The 17,912-nt window shown below is 42.6% G+C and overlaps 1 protein-coding gene across 4 annotated transcripts in view; it reads right to left on the bottom strand.

Annotated features, from left to right (window-relative positions):
- The window catches only part of ANK3 (ankyrin 3), a 332,095-nt gene that overhangs the window by 188,286 nt on the left and 125,897 nt on the right, over positions 1-17,912 (bottom strand). For 2 of the 4 annotated variants that reach the window (XM_056529883.1, XM_056529885.1), the window contains exons 5-9: positions 15,872-15,970; positions 13,886-14,071; positions 12,177-12,200; positions 8,881-8,979; positions 1,029-1,127 (exon numbers count right to left, since the gene is read on the bottom strand). In XM_056529883.1, the coding sequence (XP_056385858.1) occupies positions 1,029-1,127; positions 8,881-8,979; positions 12,177-12,200; positions 13,886-14,071; positions 15,872-15,970 (507 nt within the window). The remainder of the gene's footprint in view (positions 1-1,028; positions 1,128-8,880; positions 8,980-12,176; positions 12,201-13,885; positions 14,072-15,871; positions 15,971-17,912) is intronic. The other 2 variants (XM_056529886.1, XM_056529884.1) reach the window with 1 other exon arrangement.

Here is a 17,912-nt window from a genome sequence, read left to right as displayed (position 1 = left end):
AAGGCATATGTCAAGATGTATTTACGATGTGCACACCAAACACAGTCTTAAAGGGGTTATTCAGGAATAGAAAAACAGCTAATTTCTTTCAAAAACTGCTCCCTGTCTGTCTCCAGGTTGGGTGTGGTATTGCAAAATTGGCTCCATTCACTTCAATGGAACTGAGCTGCAGAACCACACCCAACCTGGAAACAGACGGGGAGTGGTTTTTGAAAGAAATTGGCTCTGTTTTTCTATTCCTGGATAACCCATCTAATACCTTTAGAATAGAGATAGTCTCTATGTAGACATGTCAGAACATCTTTACTTTCCTTATGTTCCAAGTCTTAAAGGAGTACTGCGCTGCCCTGCTTCGGAAGCTCCGCTCCCCAGTGTCCGGAAGTTTATTGTTCTGAACGCTGCGTGCGGGCTTCCGTGTTCAGGGTCGCCTCGTTGAGGGGGCGGGCGTGAAGTCACGAGGGGGCTGTCGTGACGTCACGCCCGCCCCCTCAACGAAAGTCTATGGGAAGGGGGCACGACGGCCGTCGCGCCCCCTTCCCATAGACTTTCGTTAAAGGGGGCGGGCGTGACGTCAGAAGGGGCAGCTTTGAACACGGAAGCCCCCATGCAGCGTTCAGAACAATAAACTTCCGGACGCTGGGGAGCGTAGCTTCCGAAGCAGGGCAGTGGAGTACCCCTTTAAGCCTGCATCTCATCCCCATACATGGACCTGAGGATTCATGTGTAAACTGACCTATAAATGCCACCCTCTTGGGTTTTAGAAATAACCATCTCTCCCAAAAGAATGTTGGCTTTCTTATATGGAAAAAGGAATCAGGGACATATCTCTAAGCTTCTAGGACAGATGCAAGATCTACATTAGCTTACTCTTACTTGAGTTTTATGATATTTCCTATACTGGTGTCATCTAATATGTCAGAAAAGCCTTTGGGTCCATCAAGCATGAGGACACTTTCCATAGATTTTCCTTAGTGATCACAAGTAAATAAGAATATAATTGTTGTATACTCATGTAGATGTTGTCTTACCCTTGTTTTGGCATCGATCTTGGATCCTCGATCAAGCAGAAGTTTCACCATGTTACCATTGCCTCTCTTGGAAGCCACATGTAAGGGAGTAATGTCATTCTATGAAAAACAAAGGCACAAAATAATTTCCATAAGTGACGGTAAAGAATGTAAGGTATAGCATATTTATCATATTATACTAAATAGCCACAGTAGAAAAGTCCACTTACTAAAAGCTACTACCATCTAACTTGGAGTAAGAAATACTATCAGACATACAGATATATTGTTGTTCTCTTTTATGAAAATATATTTTTCTATTTGGGTATAGATAAGGATCGATCAACCAGGACTGGTGGAGATAGGAGAAGCCACTGGGAACCTCCCCGATGACTCCCCCATTTCTAGCCGGTGTTAGAAGTGTAATTCCTCTGAAAGGCTGCAGCCTTTGATTGAAAGATGGAGCTTGCCAGTTTGACAGGCTTAAAGGGGTACTCCCCCCCCCCCCTAGACATCTTATCCCCTATCCAAAGGATAGGGGATAAGATGTCTGATCACAGGGGTCCCGCAGCTGGGGACCCCCACGTTCACGGCTGCGGCACCCCAAACTTCCCGTGCACATAGCGAACTTCGCTCCGTGCCGGATGACTGGCCATGAGGGGAGGAGGCTTGTGACGTCACCGTCACGCCCCACTCGCAATGTCACGCCTATGCCCCCTCAATGCAAGTCTATGGGAGGGGGCTTGATGGCCGTCATGCCCCCTCCTTTTGACTTGCATTGAGGGGGTGTGGCCATGGCGTCATGAGCCTCCGGCACTGCACCCGGCGCTCTAAACAAATGCCAGGTGCAGCAGGGAGATAGCGGGGGTCCCCAGTGGCGGGACCCCCTTGAGCAGACATCTTATCCTCTATCCTTGGGATAGAGGATAAGATGTCTAGGGGCAGAGTACCCCTTTAAAGGGTTTTTTATAGAGTTAGGAGTACAACTTATGTTACTCCCTCCAATCAGCTGGAAGGAAGGCAGGTGCCACTAAACTGGTGCAAACCATGGATAGTAACTTGCCCCGCATTGCTCAGACTGCAGTACAAGGTCACCTTGTTGTAATGTCACAATACAATAACTAGAAACGTCCCAAATGTAAAACTATACACAATGTTATAAGTGTAGCTGCTATTTCCAGAAGTAATTCTTTGTGTTTGCTGTTACACAACTTACTCCCTGAACTATACACTATTCATGAAAGTTTAATGCAGACAAATCCGCTGCAGTGCAGAATATGGTGTTAAGTTTTCCTTCAGGTATGTTACTTCTGCTCTATTTATTGCATATTGTACATTTTTCTCACCCAAACTGACCTAAAGCTAGGGAACTTGCCTCCTTGCTTCAGTGTTACTGTGACATTAATATTATTTTATTGCTCCCATAGTTTAAGTCTCTTTCCAGCTTTGGCAGATAGTTGAATAGGAAATACAGTATGTGTTACAATTGCCATAAGTCTGGTGCAGTTTATCCTCTATTAGCAATTGAGGAGTTACCGTAGCCAAGTGAGCAAATATATGTCTGAAGCCTAATGACAGCTCCTACATTTATCATTTTAGACTGATATGAAAAACCTGCAGTAAATAACAGATATGTTCAAGAAAGTTTTAAAGGGGTTCTCCGGTGCTTAAACATCTTATACCCTATCCAAAGGATAGGGGATAAGATGCCTGATCACGGGAGTCCCGCTGCTGGGGACCCCTGGGATCATGCACGCAGCACCCCGTTTGTAATCATTCCCCCTCCCGTAGGCTTGCATTGCGGGGCGGAGCGTGACGTCACACGCTGGCGCAGGCCCTGTAGTCGCCCGTAATCAGACCCGGAGCGAACACGCTCCGGGGACTGATTACAAACGGGGTGCTGCGTGCATGATCCCGGGGGTCCCCAGCGGAGGGTGTCCCCAGCAGAGGGACTCCCGCGATCAGGCATCTTATCCCCTATCCTTTGGATAGGGGATAAGATGTTTAAGCACCGGAGAACCCCTTTAAAGAGCTGTCTGACAAATAACATTTCAGCAATTAAAGGGTCTCCTGTTCAGGGCCTGTATCTATTTACAAGAATAAACTACAAACAGGCGGTCTCCCTCTCGAAGACGGAGTATTTCTATGCATTATACGGACAACCGATTTGTAATACTACATTTCTCCTGTGGTGGTGCTGTAGGAGAATTCAGCACTTTCTGCTGGGTTCCCCAATAGACTGCAGCTTACCTCTGGAGGTCCCAGCAGTGTACCATATAGCGGGATTCAAGTCCTGCAGAAACGCGTGGAAACAAAGTTCCTGCACTTTTTCCACAGCATGAGCACAGTTCCCATTAGCAGGAGTCCTGGAGGACCAACCTTTGAGTGGAAATGTTGGGTGAGTTCCCAAACTTTCTTTCCCAGGACTTAGCCCCTGCCATATTGTGATTAGCCTATTGCCCAGCAAAAAATTAAACAACTTTAAGAGGTTATCTAGTAGGGATGTAAGAAAAAATCGATTCTCGCGATAATCGCGATTTTTCATTTGCCGATACAGAATCGATTCAAAATATTTTTGAATCGATTCTTTTAGGGATGTGGAATTTTTAATAAAACGCACTTTTCTTACCTGCCAACGAGCCCGCGGAGCTCCGGTACAGTCCGGTACAGGTGTTCGGTCCCCGGGCTGTATTCTTCTTACTTCCTGTTAGTCCGGCACGTCACATGGAGCTTCAGCCTATCACCAGCGGAGGCGGGACATCGCTGCGGCTGGTGATAGGCTGAAGCTCCATGTGACGTGCCGGACTAACAGGAAGTAAGAAGAATACAGCCCGGGGACCGAACACCTGTACCGGACTGTACCGGAGCTCCGCGGGCTCGTTGGCAGGTAAGATAAAGTGCGTTTTATTTTATTTTGCAGCCCGGACGGGATAACATGAGAAAAGTGAGCACCGGAGTACTAGATCGCCGCTGTCAAAGCTGACAGCGGCGTCTATTGGGATCTATGAATGCTCCCAGGTGGGCGATATATCGCGATGTATCGTCACCTAGACGGTATCGCGATATATCGCGATATATCGAATCGCCACACTGGTATCGCGATTCGAATCGAATCGCCAAATTCTTGGCGATTCACACCCCTATTATCTAGGCTGTAAAAGGCCTATCCTCAAAGCTACTAATATTATTGCAGGGGTTCCAACTCCCAGCACACCCTTAGTGAGCTTTAAATGGGTATTCTGGCCTTAGACATCTTATCCCCTATCCTTTGGGGACCCCCGCGATCTCCGTGCATGCCCCTTTCCATAGACATGAATGGAGGGGGCGTGACGTCATGAGGGGAGTGGCTGCGATGTAACGTCACAGGAGCAGTGCCTGACAGAGAATGCTGTGGGCTTCAAGGAAATCAGGATAAAAAATTGGGACAGTCCAAATGGCGCCTTCCTTGAAAGATGGAAAAAAGGGGGCTTCAAGGAGTCAGCGAAGGTCCTAACGGCGGTACCGTGGCGATCAGACATCTTATCCCCTATCCTTTGGATAGGGGATAAGATGTCTAAGGCCAGAATACCCCTATAAAGGAGTGAAATATAACTTATCCCTTATCTCGCAGGGGTCTGACCACAGGGACCCCCCACAATCTCCTGAACGGGGGCGTGCTGACCCCCTCACAGATCGGCGGCCAACACGAACCCTCCATTTATCCCATAGAGAAACATGGAGGGGGTCAGAATGGCTGCTTTCGGCAGACTGCCGGGGCCCCATTCAGGAGATCGTGGGGGGGAGGTCCCAGTGGTCGGACCCCCGCAATATATAACTTATCCCCTATTCTTTGGATAGTGGATAAGTTATATTTCAATGTACTACTCCATTAAGAGACTGCGGTTTTACAACAGCTGGGGGCACCCTTGTAGGAAAACATTGGTCTTATCCATATGATGGGGTTAGTTCATGGCATTAGACCACACAAATGTGTCTGCTCCCTATGGACTCACTTAAGTCTATCTAATAGAAACAGACCCCCTGCTGTAAGCACTGCGGCAGTGCACAGACTGATCACAGCATTTCCACTACACTGCAGACTGACCACAGCCTTTACAGCAAATGGTGTATTACTGTGTGCACTTAATCACGTATTCTATGTGTTATTTTGTGTTAATGTTTATGTATGATGTTGCACTAAATATGTTTCAGCTCATTTACTATTAAATTGAGTTATGACAAATGATCTACTCCTCATTGGCTAGAAATACTACATAAAAATTCTAAAAGGATTACTTTTACCATTCAGAAAAAATGTAGTGCTTCCTCTGACACTAAATACAAAGACACACATGTTCTTTCACTTCTGTGACCTAAGACAGCAGATCAGTACAGGTTACTAAATGTTCCAATACCTATGAGGTGTGTGGGCACCAATCATGTTACCGGACCTCTTGCAATTGGCGATCACCTTCATCAGCTATGTAAAGCCCTGAAAATGGCGGTGTCATGAAACGCAATATACATTCTCAAGTTACATCCACTCATATGAGTTTTCGTGTCCTTGTCACGTTTTATGTTTTAGTGCAAAACATAAACCTTTATATAGAGGGTATATTATCCATGCAATTAATAAACATGGAAGTGCTTAAATATGCACATAGTTGGAGCCTGGGTCCACCGGTTCCTTAATCCAAATAGGATGCAGCACACCACAAATTGCAATTAGGAGTGTTGGTTTATTCCATAACGTGCAGAGGACAACGTTTCGCCAGCCTCACGCTGGCTTTCTTTTTCTTGAGAAAGCCAGCGTGAGGCTTGCGAAACGTTGTCCTCTGCACGTTATGGAATAAACCAACACTCCTGATTGCAATTTGTGGTGTGCTGCATCGTATTTTTCGTGTATATATATATATATATATATATATATATATATATATATATATATGCAATACAACCAAAGGCAACTTGCCATATTTTAAGGTACTAACACATCATGGAAGGCCTCTAGCTTGTAAGTGTATCTGCTGGATACTAGGTAAAGCCCCCAATACAGTAGAATATGGACTGGACAATGCTAATTTTGCTATGAAGTGTTGTTGGATGGAGGAGATGTCCATCAGTGAATGGCTGAAGTTATCCAAATCCAGTGTATGCTGTGAATAGAGATCTTAGGTTTAGCTGATAGGGTATCCTGATTGGAAGACCCCTATTTATTTTAAACCATATACCCGAAAGCTACAATACACATTTTTGACAAGTAAAAATAAAGCTGGGTTCACACCACGTTTTTGTAATACAGTTCCCGTATATGTTTCAATTTGAAAACCGTACGGAACCGTATTGAAAACCGTATGCACTGACTCTCCATTGAAAACTGTATGCCAAAAGATGCATCAGGTTGTGTCCGTTTAGCATCCTGTACAGTTTTGTCAGTTTTTTTACCGTACCCAAAACTACCACGGTTTTTGGTCCAGGTGAAAAACCGTATTGAGACGTATACATTTTTTTAACATGGGAGTCAATGAGAACTGTACAGAACCGTATGTGCGTACGGTTCCATCCGGTTTTCACCATACGGTTTTTGTTCTTGAAAGTAAAACTTTATTCATGGAATGAAAAGTTAAAAACGTATATGCTTTTTTCTTGAAAAACGGATGCAACTGGACTTCATTTTTCAAACCGTATGCGGATTAAAATTTGCACACACATTTTGATACAGTTTAGTCAGGTTTTGAGGAATCTGTTTTTCATTTAAAAAAACGGATATGGGAACTGTCTTGCAAAAACGTGGTGTGAACCCAGCATAAGACACAGTTCTCGTATCTGACATATTCTGGTGGTGAAAGAAATTCTCAATTTCTGTCAATCTGTGGGGATACATTAGGATAAAATGCTTGGGTTGTTTTTAGTCACTAATAATGCTTCTATAGCAATACAGCACACATGAGTCAGGTGATCAATAATGTTTCCCACAGGCCCAGCACAGCCCTTGTATTTCACTAAGCCCCTGCTTTCTTTCCATAGCACATTCAGTAACTATCATGAACTTGGCTTCTTATGTAAAATCCATATAGGAATTAACAAGAGGACTTGCCCTTTCCTATGATGATGTTAAAGGAGAGGAGTGTTGGTCGTATATGTTGGATTTCATCTATCTGATCCTTTTGATCTTGGAGAGTTAGGCTCCTGCCTGATGAGTCTAACAGCAATCCCCCTTCTCTCTCCACATATTCTCACAATATGTTGCCTGCAGGTGATGGGGGTTGGGAGCCCAGTCAATCATTAACCAGATGGAGGTGAATAGGAGCTGTCGGGGACCACGGTTAGGCCTTTTTTAATCCCCCTCCCTTCTCATCAGCATTTTTTTTTTTTTAATTAAAGGCCGGAATACTCCTTTAAATATATGGAATTGGGAATTGAATCCAATTTGCTGGATTGGAATCAGATTTGGTATTGGTCCTATTATCCTTCAATTGCCCATACAAAGTATGTACAGGAGGAAGGGACTACTGTCAAATGCAGGAGTCCCTGCTTCTGTACAGTACACAGTGCATGGGTGCTGATTGCCTACTACAGTGAATGTAGTAAGTGGAAGCTGCAATGCTTACACCTCTACTTACCTCAGGGCCACTCTATGTACAGAAGCAGGGGTGAATCAAATCCAAAATGAATCACAAAAAGTAGGTGTCAGCTAAGCGGGGCTTCGAATTAATGGAACTCTTATTTCAGTTATTTACAGTGGTATTGGCACTAGTACATCTAATACTGGTTAGCTTAAACCAATTGTTGGCACAGTGAACAATATCACCATGAACAATATATGCCAAGCTTATTTGTAATCTATAAGATCCCTCTTATAAAATGACAAAAATTTTCATCATAAAATGATTTAGCTTCATTTTACAAAGAATTGAAATGCATTTTTAGCATTGGCTAGCATATATGTTTTTATGTTTTTTAAACACATATATTAAAGGGATACTCTGCCCCTAGACATCTTATCCCCTATCCAAAGGATGGGGGATAAGATGTCTGACCGCGATCTCCCTGCAGCACCCAGCATTCATTTAGAACACCGGCTACAGCACCGAAGGCTCGTGATGTCACGACCACACCCCCTCATGACGTCATGGTCACACCCCCTCAATACAAGTCTATAGGAGGCGGCGTGGTGTCAGTCACGCTCCCTCACATAGACTTTGGTTGAGGGGGCTGGCATGACGTCACGAGGGGCCGGGCGTGACGTCACGAGGGGGCGGCCGCGAACATGGAAGCCCGCATACAGCATTCAGAGTAATGAACTTCCAGATGCTGCGAGCGAAGCTCCAAAAGGCTGCCCTGCCTTTTGGAGCTCCGCTCACAGCATCCGGAAGTTCATTACTGCACTTGTGTTTACCTTTAAAGGGGTTGTGCGCTGCCCTGCGCACAACCCCTTTAAAGGTAAACACAAGTGCAGCATCCACCTAGCCTAACAAAGATCTAATGGTATCATACCCTTTACTTAGGACATCCCCATTTACTGAGCCATTAGATACTAAAGAATTGTAGTATTCATTGAAGATCAAACTGTGCCCCCAAATATGCTGCCAGGTTTAGTGTGTGGTGTTTCAGACTCCACTCCCTTTTGTGGGCAATTCTCCCCTCCATTGTTCCACTAACAATGCAGTTCCTTTGGATAGTCTTCTATAGGGGCCTAATGTCACTGGCCTAGGACCAACCAGAACTGGGCCCCATTCTCTCAAAGGAATCCATAGCAACTGCAGGGGCTGTCCCTATGATAAGGACACCTTTATATTGGAGAGCAGACTGACCATTATTATAAGAAAACAATTTTGCCCATATTTCATGTGTAGTAATTTATAATGGATTAAATAGTCAATTGTTAACTTACTCTGGCAGTGAAGTCCACAGCTGCGCCCCGGCTTATCAACAAAGTTGCCACATTAATATTTCCATAATGTGCGGCTATGTGGAGGGGTGTAAAGCCACTCTGGAAAGACCAAACAAGAGCAATGAGAATTTTATGCATTGGTCAATGTAAGCAATGTTATTAAAATAAACTGCATCAAAAGCAAAGGCAATAACATTCAAAACCTATTGACACACACTAAACATTAGCAGTAACCTGATCAATAGTCTTGTCTCTTCTGCTTTGAACATTTAATGTCTCAGCATTACTGACCGCCTATAGTAACATCTACAGTTATTCTGTAGAGTAGCACAGGAAGATTATATATTACTAAATTATTGTTTAAAGGTAAATGCAATAAATTACTTAACTCGGGTATCTGTCTTTGCTGTTTGATCTAATCATACAAGGTTACACTGGCCCATTAGAGAATTAGAGGATCCTCTGATGGACTCTCAGTGTCACCCCCAAAGGTCCAGCAGTAGACAGCCTCATGGGTCAATATGGGTCAATTCATAACTAACCTATTAGAACTTCGATGATATCTTCTGTGTCTGCAAGGAAGCTTAAATGTAGACAAGCACAAGTTCAGTAGCACCCATGCTATATGCATAGAGGGCATAGGTGTTAGGACTGACTCCAGCCTTCCCTAAGCTCAGACCTTGTTTTCCCCTTTGCAGCCATTGGTCGTCACAGTACAAAGGGTGTTACCCCCTTGCCCCTACCTCTGATACCAGCCATTGTGTTTTTAGCACCCAAGGAGCACACTTAGCAACTTCAAAAGTATCACAACTTCTTCTTTTTCACAAAAAAAGCCAAAAAAATGATATGCTTGGAAGTACCACTACTTATCACACAGATGATACCCCAACAGGTTCATCTCTCAACAGGGTTATGCAGAGCCTTATGGTATTGCGGGTTGTAATTCTGATCCCCCCCGTGCTTCAGTAGGCTTTGGTGTTGTTTAATGTTTTCATATATTGTATCTTAATAAAGTTGTCGCCAGTTAGGTTCTACCCACTGCATCTTTGATTTTGACTTAAGTTGCCAGGCAGATGGGTTAAAGGGCAACAGAATGGGTTTCTTTCCTGTAAAAGAGGGCGGTATTGATACTGTTCTCTTGGTTACTGGAGGCTAGCATGTGTGGACATGTATAAATAAAGGTGGCTGCTCAGAGTCATTTCCTCTAGTGGGCCCATAGAGCCGCTGTGTTACACTGGAGATGTGTGATCATCACATAACCAGGATCGATTTCTAACCTCTGAATTTACAGAATTAAGTCTCCCATGCAAAGATTTCAAGAAAAGAACATACTGTTAGAAAAATGCCAAATGTTTTATTATGGAGTGATCAATCCTTATTTCCTTTAAAATACCGGTATGTTCTGCAGAGCAGGAAATTTGAACACCTTGTTTTTTAACCTGAAATATGCTCCTTTTTCACGCGTTATGACTGTGAAAATCCAAGAGGAACACATTTAATAGCTGTAACTTTCTCTAGCAATGTAATAAAATGTCTATGGTATAAATTAGGAGAACAGTTCTAGATCTCTGATGATCTATAATATTACAAGAACATATATATATGTCAATGCACCATGTCGTGGGCACTCTCATTTGTATACAAGGGAGTAGATATAAGGCATGCACATATAGGCTCAAGTGCCTAAAGGTAGCCTCAAACACGTCTGTCCCATTGGGACACCAGTATGCTATATGTATAATAGTATATGGTAGGTGGGGCCCCTTGACACTTTTTGCACTGGTGCCCAGTAACTGAAGGGTCACTGTCATTTAAAACAACTTTTAAGCTACTGCCTAGACATGCCAAAAGTTGAGATCACATCGAGTCTCACTCCTGGGACCTGCTGTGATCGTGAGTTATAGGCCAATGAAGTGCACAGCAATGCTCTCTGCAGAGAAAAGGTCAGATCTGGGGGCCACCAGGGAGTGGTGCACCCTACTGTGCACCTCACCAACGTATTTCTCATGTTTGTAGCAGGTCTCAGTAGTGAGACCCGATGTGATCTCAACTGTTGGCATGTCTGGGCAATATCTCTAAAGTTGTTTAACATAACAGTTACACTTAAACGGTATACTACACTTCTGTTCAGCTGGCAGAATAACAATCAGGCTGTGTTCTCACATTCAAGTTGAATTACATTTTTTTGTGTTTTCTCAATGCAGTGCCTGATGAAGTCAAAAATATGATTCAACTACAATGTACGAACACAGCTTTACTTATGCGTTTAGTGATCTGCAATCTGGGAGTTTTAGTTCCCAGCTGGAAAGTCACAGGTTGTTTTTCACACATTTACATTTTAACTGCTGACAATGCTGGGATGGTTATGGAATTTGCAGCATAAATATATAGGTTATTCAACCGCCCCATATAGCATACATGATATGATATCCACGCATGGTCTATATAGATGGGATACACATATCACATCTATTTATGAGGCATATTAAACATATTATGACTGACTTAAAATAGGTTATGTGTCATTGCCCCTACATGCTCTCCTTTAGGTTACCTTTATAGCGGTGGTTTCCAAACTGAGCCCCCCCATCTGTTGGGAAACAACAACAGGAGAGCCATAGGTCGGAGACCACTGTCTTTCATATTTAAAAATAACATTCATACTCTTTAGTTGTTCTTATTAACTTTAAGTCTTTTACTTCATTAAAAGACTTTTTCCCTACATCTCTAACCTAGGACCATATAGAAATATCATTGTAACTATGACCATTTACACTACATGATCTAGTGCTAGCAGACTTTCCAGACTAATAACATGCAGTCAGTCTTCAAGTCATCCTGCAAACAATGTCTCTAAGAAACTAGATGCAGTTTGTAAAGAGGTAGCAAACATTTTAGCCATGCTAGCCGGTAAGGGGCTAAAGAACTGAGGGTCTGCCAAATTCCAGTCGAGATAACTGGTTTGCTGACACCAGGTAAGTGCAAGTGTCATGCAGAAAAGCCTACTAGAAAAACAGTCTAGGAAGCAGTGTGTCAGGACTGTCTACAGCTCAGGACCCAGCCAATAAAATATTTACAAGGACGTCACAAGCGTTATGTGAAATGTCGATAATTTGTTTGTGCTCGGTTACAGTTCTTCACTGCAGACAGCCCAGTTTACAGTATTGCCTCCTATTGCGCATGCTACCTTATAGTCTAAAGCAAATCAATACTACATAGGAGGCAACACAAAGAAGATAAGGAGAAAGCAGCGGCAGTGCTAACGTATGAGCAAGTGACTACGTGTCCATATATACCTCTGTTGTCCTATTCACCATCACCTATGTTTACACATTGGGAGGCAAAGAAGGGGAAAAGAATGAATGGTTAGTCCACCAGTGATGATATGGATGGCAAAAGATGATGATCATAGTATGATATGTGGGTGATAACAAGACAGGTATGGGGGAAGGGGGTGTTAAGTCTTAAAGATCAGTGTTAGAAAGTAATTGTGTATGCCTTATCATGCAAATTACACAGAAATTACTATGGCGTGACATTATACTAGGTTAACAAGAAATATTCACACTCATGTCTCTATGGCGCTAGCAATATTTATTAAAATGTATTATTATTTATTATATTTATTAAAACCATTTACAGATTGGGCTATCATATTAGGACAAAAATGCATGGAACATAATGGTTTATTAATGGATGGTACATTATAGCACAAAGTTTAGGTGGCCCCAAAATTACAAATAGTTTAAAAGGGATTCTGTCACCAGTCATTGGGGTGGTCCTTGGTGGCATCTCCCCTCCCCAACAGCCTTGATTGGTAGATTTCTCCTTATATCGAAACAGGGAGAGCTCTATCAAGGCTAGTGGGGTGGAGTAAAGCCACCGGGGACCGTCACAATGACTTGTGGTTCAGGCAGCATGAAAGTGATGACAGATTAGACTTAGATTCAGCACACATTAAGGAGGTGTACATAAATAGTTCAAGGTATTTCTGGGTAATGGGACAAGCAAAGGCTGCTGTTGCCTCTTACCCCCATCTATGAGGTGAGTAACTGATGTAGCTTTGTAAGAGACAAAGGTCTGTAGAGACCCCTAGGTATAATATGTTGTGGAAGTTTACCTTTTATTAAGAAGAGATGAATAACTAAACAATAGGTCACATGAAAAGGTGAAAACTATTACTACGGTATAGTAAAATATTACAATGATACAGTGCACAAGTAACACCACTATAGAATGCCCTAATAGGACTGCCATATAGTGCTAGTAAATGTTTGCACCATCTATTAGTTCGCTTAGTTTTACATTGAAACCGTGTGTCACAAGCAATGGCCCTTTTTCACCTAAGCCACATCCCACTTTTTGGTAAGTCACACCCCATTGCATAAGTTCAAATATGGCCATGTTTTTTTATATATATTGCCATATGTTACTAATATATGCTAATTCTAGCCAAAAAAAAGGATCAATTCTGTATCTACAGAACATCTCTAAAAAAGTAGAGGCTGTTGTGCCCATCAATTTTTGCTAGTCCAACGAGTCCGTAATACCATCCCCTTGACTTCTAGGGCTGTAGTTGACTTAGGCAGTTTTTTTTTAGCTCCATATGTATAACTATAGATGTTGAGCATGTTGGCATTATTTTGTCAGGTACAATGTACTTCCCTTTACAATAATGTATGAGTCTCCCCTAATTACGTTTTTGCATTGGTGCGGCACAGACATTCCTGTAAGCAGATAGTGTTGGCACATGCATTGCACAAAGAAAAATAGATAGGAAAGGAACTTAACCTGGCAACTTAAAAACTGTGCCCATAAATTTTCAGAACAGAATGCAACAGAATGTAAACACAACTGTATGTTGGGTGGAAGCAATGGTGATAGAAGATTAATGGAAGGAAGGGCTTGCAATGCTTCTTTGGGGAGTTGCTTTGCTGTAAGATATTTAACTCTATTATTACATGCATTCTATTGTATCTATGAAGGCCACATGAAACTGACAAACCTTGGATTCCACATCAGCATTGTGGTCATTCTGCAAGAGAAGAGCTGCTGCTTTTGTGTCATCCTTCCGGGCAGCAATGTGTAGAGCCGGCAGGCGGACTTTTCCTTTCGTATCATTTTCAAGAAGAAGAGAAACCACTTGGTCATGGCCCTGTTGAAGAGCGACTGCCAGAGGTGTAAACCCATCCTGAGGGAACAAATGAGATCATTTCAACTTGAGAAGAATGGAACCCAATAGCAATGGACACTGGACAATGTCTTATGTAAAGCAGGGATGGCAAGAACAACGTTCATAACCTAAATTCATTATGGTGGTCATACTTTATCCCCTGCTTTCATTAAATGGAGAATACTTGTATACTTAGCACCTATGCTTGAACAAGCAGCCTAATCTGCCAGTATTATGTTATACAGCAAGAGGAGCTGAGCAGATTTATATGTTGATCATTTGTATGGTCTTAGCTCATCCTTGGTTGTCCAGTCCAGTGGTGGTCCTACTCGGCTATCTCTCTAAACATACTCCTACAGGGCAGGCTGAGGACCACTCACTGGACTGCTAAACCCAGAACAAGAAGGAATTGTAATCCATAAGTAATAAGTTCTACTGAATCTTTTCTGAAAAAACTGTATATCAATTTTCTCAGCTCCTTTGGCTCTATAACATGATGCCTGTATATTGGACAACATATTCATGGTGACAGGTTCCTATCAACATTCATAATTTACTATTCAGGCAACAACTCATATATAGGTGGAGATAAACTGTATTACAATAAAAACATGTTCAGGACAATGAATAATCAGAAAATGACCGATTGTTTAAATCACGTTTTTATGTAAAAGTATTTTTAAAGAATATTTGGTGATGCTTTCAAATTTTGTAGTGTCAGTTTTCTGGCGACTAGGCCTTAAAGGGGTACTCCGCCCCTAGACATGTTATCCCTTATCCAAAGGGGTCCCACCGCAGGGACTCCACTGCTGGGGACCCTTGCAATCTCGGCTGCGGCACCCCAGACATCCGGTGCACGGAGCGAAGTTTGCTCCGTGCCGGATGACTGGCAATGCGGGCGGAGGCTCGTGACAACACGGTCACAACCCGCTTGTGATGTCAAGGCCATGCCCCCTCCATCAAAGTCTATGGGAGGGAGTGTGACGCCTGTCACGCCCCCTCTCATAGACTTGCATTGAGGGGGCGTGGTCATGATGTCAAGAGTGGGGCGTGACCGTGACGTCATGAGCCTCCGCCTCTGCACATCTTGCAGAGGATAAGATGTGGATAGGGAATAAGATGTGTAGGGGCGGAGTACCCCTTTAAACTAAGCTGGGGCTTCCTGTTTTGCTTGTGATAATAAGGAGTAGGCTGCTGGAAAGTGATCTGTATAGCATTACAGTACAAGGTGACACCAGTAGATAAAGAAAACTACAGATGATGTTCAGAGTTCAGTCTCCCTGTATCTGGGGAATGACATCTGTTAATGTCGCACAGCATGCCCAGTAAGCTTTCCCCTACATGTAAACAGGACAGCTCCTGTCTATGGTTAACTATGTCCATGAGGTTTGTTGTAAAGCATAACTCTAAATACTTTTAAAACAGCTCAGGCTAGATGGCTGCCCCATAGTTATGTAAAAAAAAAAATTTACAATAAGAAAATAGAAACGGATTAGAAAAAAAACAACATGTTTTTGGCTCTAATCATTAAAAAAAAATCTAGGTGATATATTGCCTTCAAATATAATATATCCTAAGAAAAATAGAACCAATTACCAGTACATTAGGCAACATGCATAGAATGTTCACATGTAGCGTATACACTGAGGATTTTATACTGCCTATTTATTGCTGCAGATTTAATGCTGTGTTTATTATTTACAGTATATTGATTTATTCTTCTAGTGTGTTTGAACACAGTATTAAGTCTGCAGCATTAAATCAGCAGGGCATATATTATGTGGGAACATGCCCTGAACGTCCAAGTACAACTCTTACCTCTGTAGCCAGACTTTGACTTGCTCCATTGTCTAGCAAAAATTTCACGACTTCCAAGTGGTTTTCCTGTGCTGCCATATAAAGTGGAGTGAAGCCATTCTATAATAAAAAATAAATATTTTGCATATGAATCTTGGTCATTCTCTACTATTGAGGAGCTCTTTTGAACACAGGCAGGCCTCTACAATATTAATCCAACCCTTTTATTTTTGGGGATCCCATTAAAAAATGGTTTCCATTTTCACCTTAAAGAAATGTTTTGTAAGGACTGTAACACATATTTTTATATTCTGGTTAAGAATTTGTTGTCTTCTTGATTTGCCACCATCCCAAGCATGTTTAGGCTGAAACCATTATGTCACCCCTACTACCACTGTCTTCTGGGGAACTCCTGGCCAGGTTCTAATGAAGCTTTGAAACTTTGTTTCATACACCTCTTTTATATCTAATGAAACTTTGTTGTGAAAGATTGCCCTAGAGGTAGGACAAATTTCTATCCATGCATTTACATGGTGGAGTTCATGGCATATTAGTGATAATATACGTGTATAAAAATTTTTAAGACCCTGATGTCAACTTTCGGATGTCAACTTTCCAATCCCCTCTGACATTTTCAGGGACATTTTATTTTTCCTTGACCAGAACAGCTTCAACCAAGTAAGGATACATTTAATGCAATAATAATAAGGATTTCATAATCCACATGTTATACAGAACTTTAAAAAAATAATTATGATAAACATAAAGGCCCTGATTTACTATTGGAAACACAACTGTTTTGTTGGGCCAAAATGTGGCGCAGGGCACCACAATTTGGTGCATTGAGCCACAAATTGTGTCTGCACCAGAATTTGCAACCAAAAATTTCCAAAAAACAGACTAATTCTACATTTTACTTAGAAACCCCCAAAAAGGGGGGTAGCCGCTGGGAAAAGGGGGCATGGCTGCCAAAAAAGGGGGGTGTCATTTTCAAAATTCCCAACATAATTACTACAAAGGCAGAGGTAAAAAAAAAACGAAGGGGCGCTCTCTAGGAAGATAGTAGGGGGAACGAAGGGGCCCAACTCACCACCCCGTTTTGGGTTTCGTCGTGGTCCGCCAGGAGATTCCAGCAGAGCAAAACAAAAACCCTCTGCGGGGAGAAGGATGAGTGGGATCTATTATGCAGTGTGTGGCTCACTTTCCCCTCTTCCGTATCTCCAAGGGTACGGAAATATGGATGCGAAGTAGACAGGAAAAAAACAGGGGATTTTGGGTGGAGCGCTTTTGCTTGTAAAGAACAGGACTCAACAGCCGCAGTTGCACAGGACAAAAGGATTTATTGAATAGAAAATGATAGGACAATGCGTTTTGGCGCTAACAAGCGCCTTCCTCAGGTCCACAGAGATCAAATGAGTGCGTCCTGTAGGTGTTTGCTGTGCAGTGGCGGCGTGTCTATGTCTGCGTGTCTATGTATTTGATCTCTGTGGACATGAGGAAGGCGCTTGTTAGCGTCGAAACGCGTTGTCCTATCATTTTCTATTCAATAAATCCTTTTGTCCTGTGCAACCGCGCTGTTGAGTCCTGTTCTTTACAAGCAGAAGTGCTCCACCCAAAATCCCCTGTTTTTTCCTGTCTACTTCGCAACATAATTACTAAGGTTTCCACAGAAAATGTGGTGGATTAGAGCTCCGGAAAACCCCACAGATCAGAGCAGTTGTAAAAAAGGCAAAACGTAGGGAAAAGTGCAAAATACCGTGGAAAAATATCTGTCGGGAATCAAAACCCACAAAGCAAACTACTCTCCACTCTTAATAAATCAGGGCCATAGGCCTTTTTTTCCATAAGTAAAGGAGTTAACTACACCAGGTGAAGAAACATGCAAACCTTCAAGTCAGTGTTTGACTCTGATGAGAAGCCTTAGAACAGGACTTGGAATTTACAGTATGTCAAGCCAACAATCTCTTCAGATGCAATGATTACTCTGTAGCCAGTTATTTCAGGGTAATTGCCCGTCGCTAGTATAGAGCATGGTTCTAGCTGGCTGCAGAGAGGACTATTG

The sequence above is a fragment of the Hyla sarda genome, chromosome 7, assembly GCF_029499605.1.
Source record: "Hyla sarda isolate aHylSar1 chromosome 7, aHylSar1.hap1, whole genome shotgun sequence".
Lineage (NCBI taxonomy): Eukaryota > Metazoa > Chordata > Amphibia > Anura > Hylidae > Hyla > Hyla sarda.
This window is presented reverse-complemented; position numbering and strand designations above follow the sequence as displayed.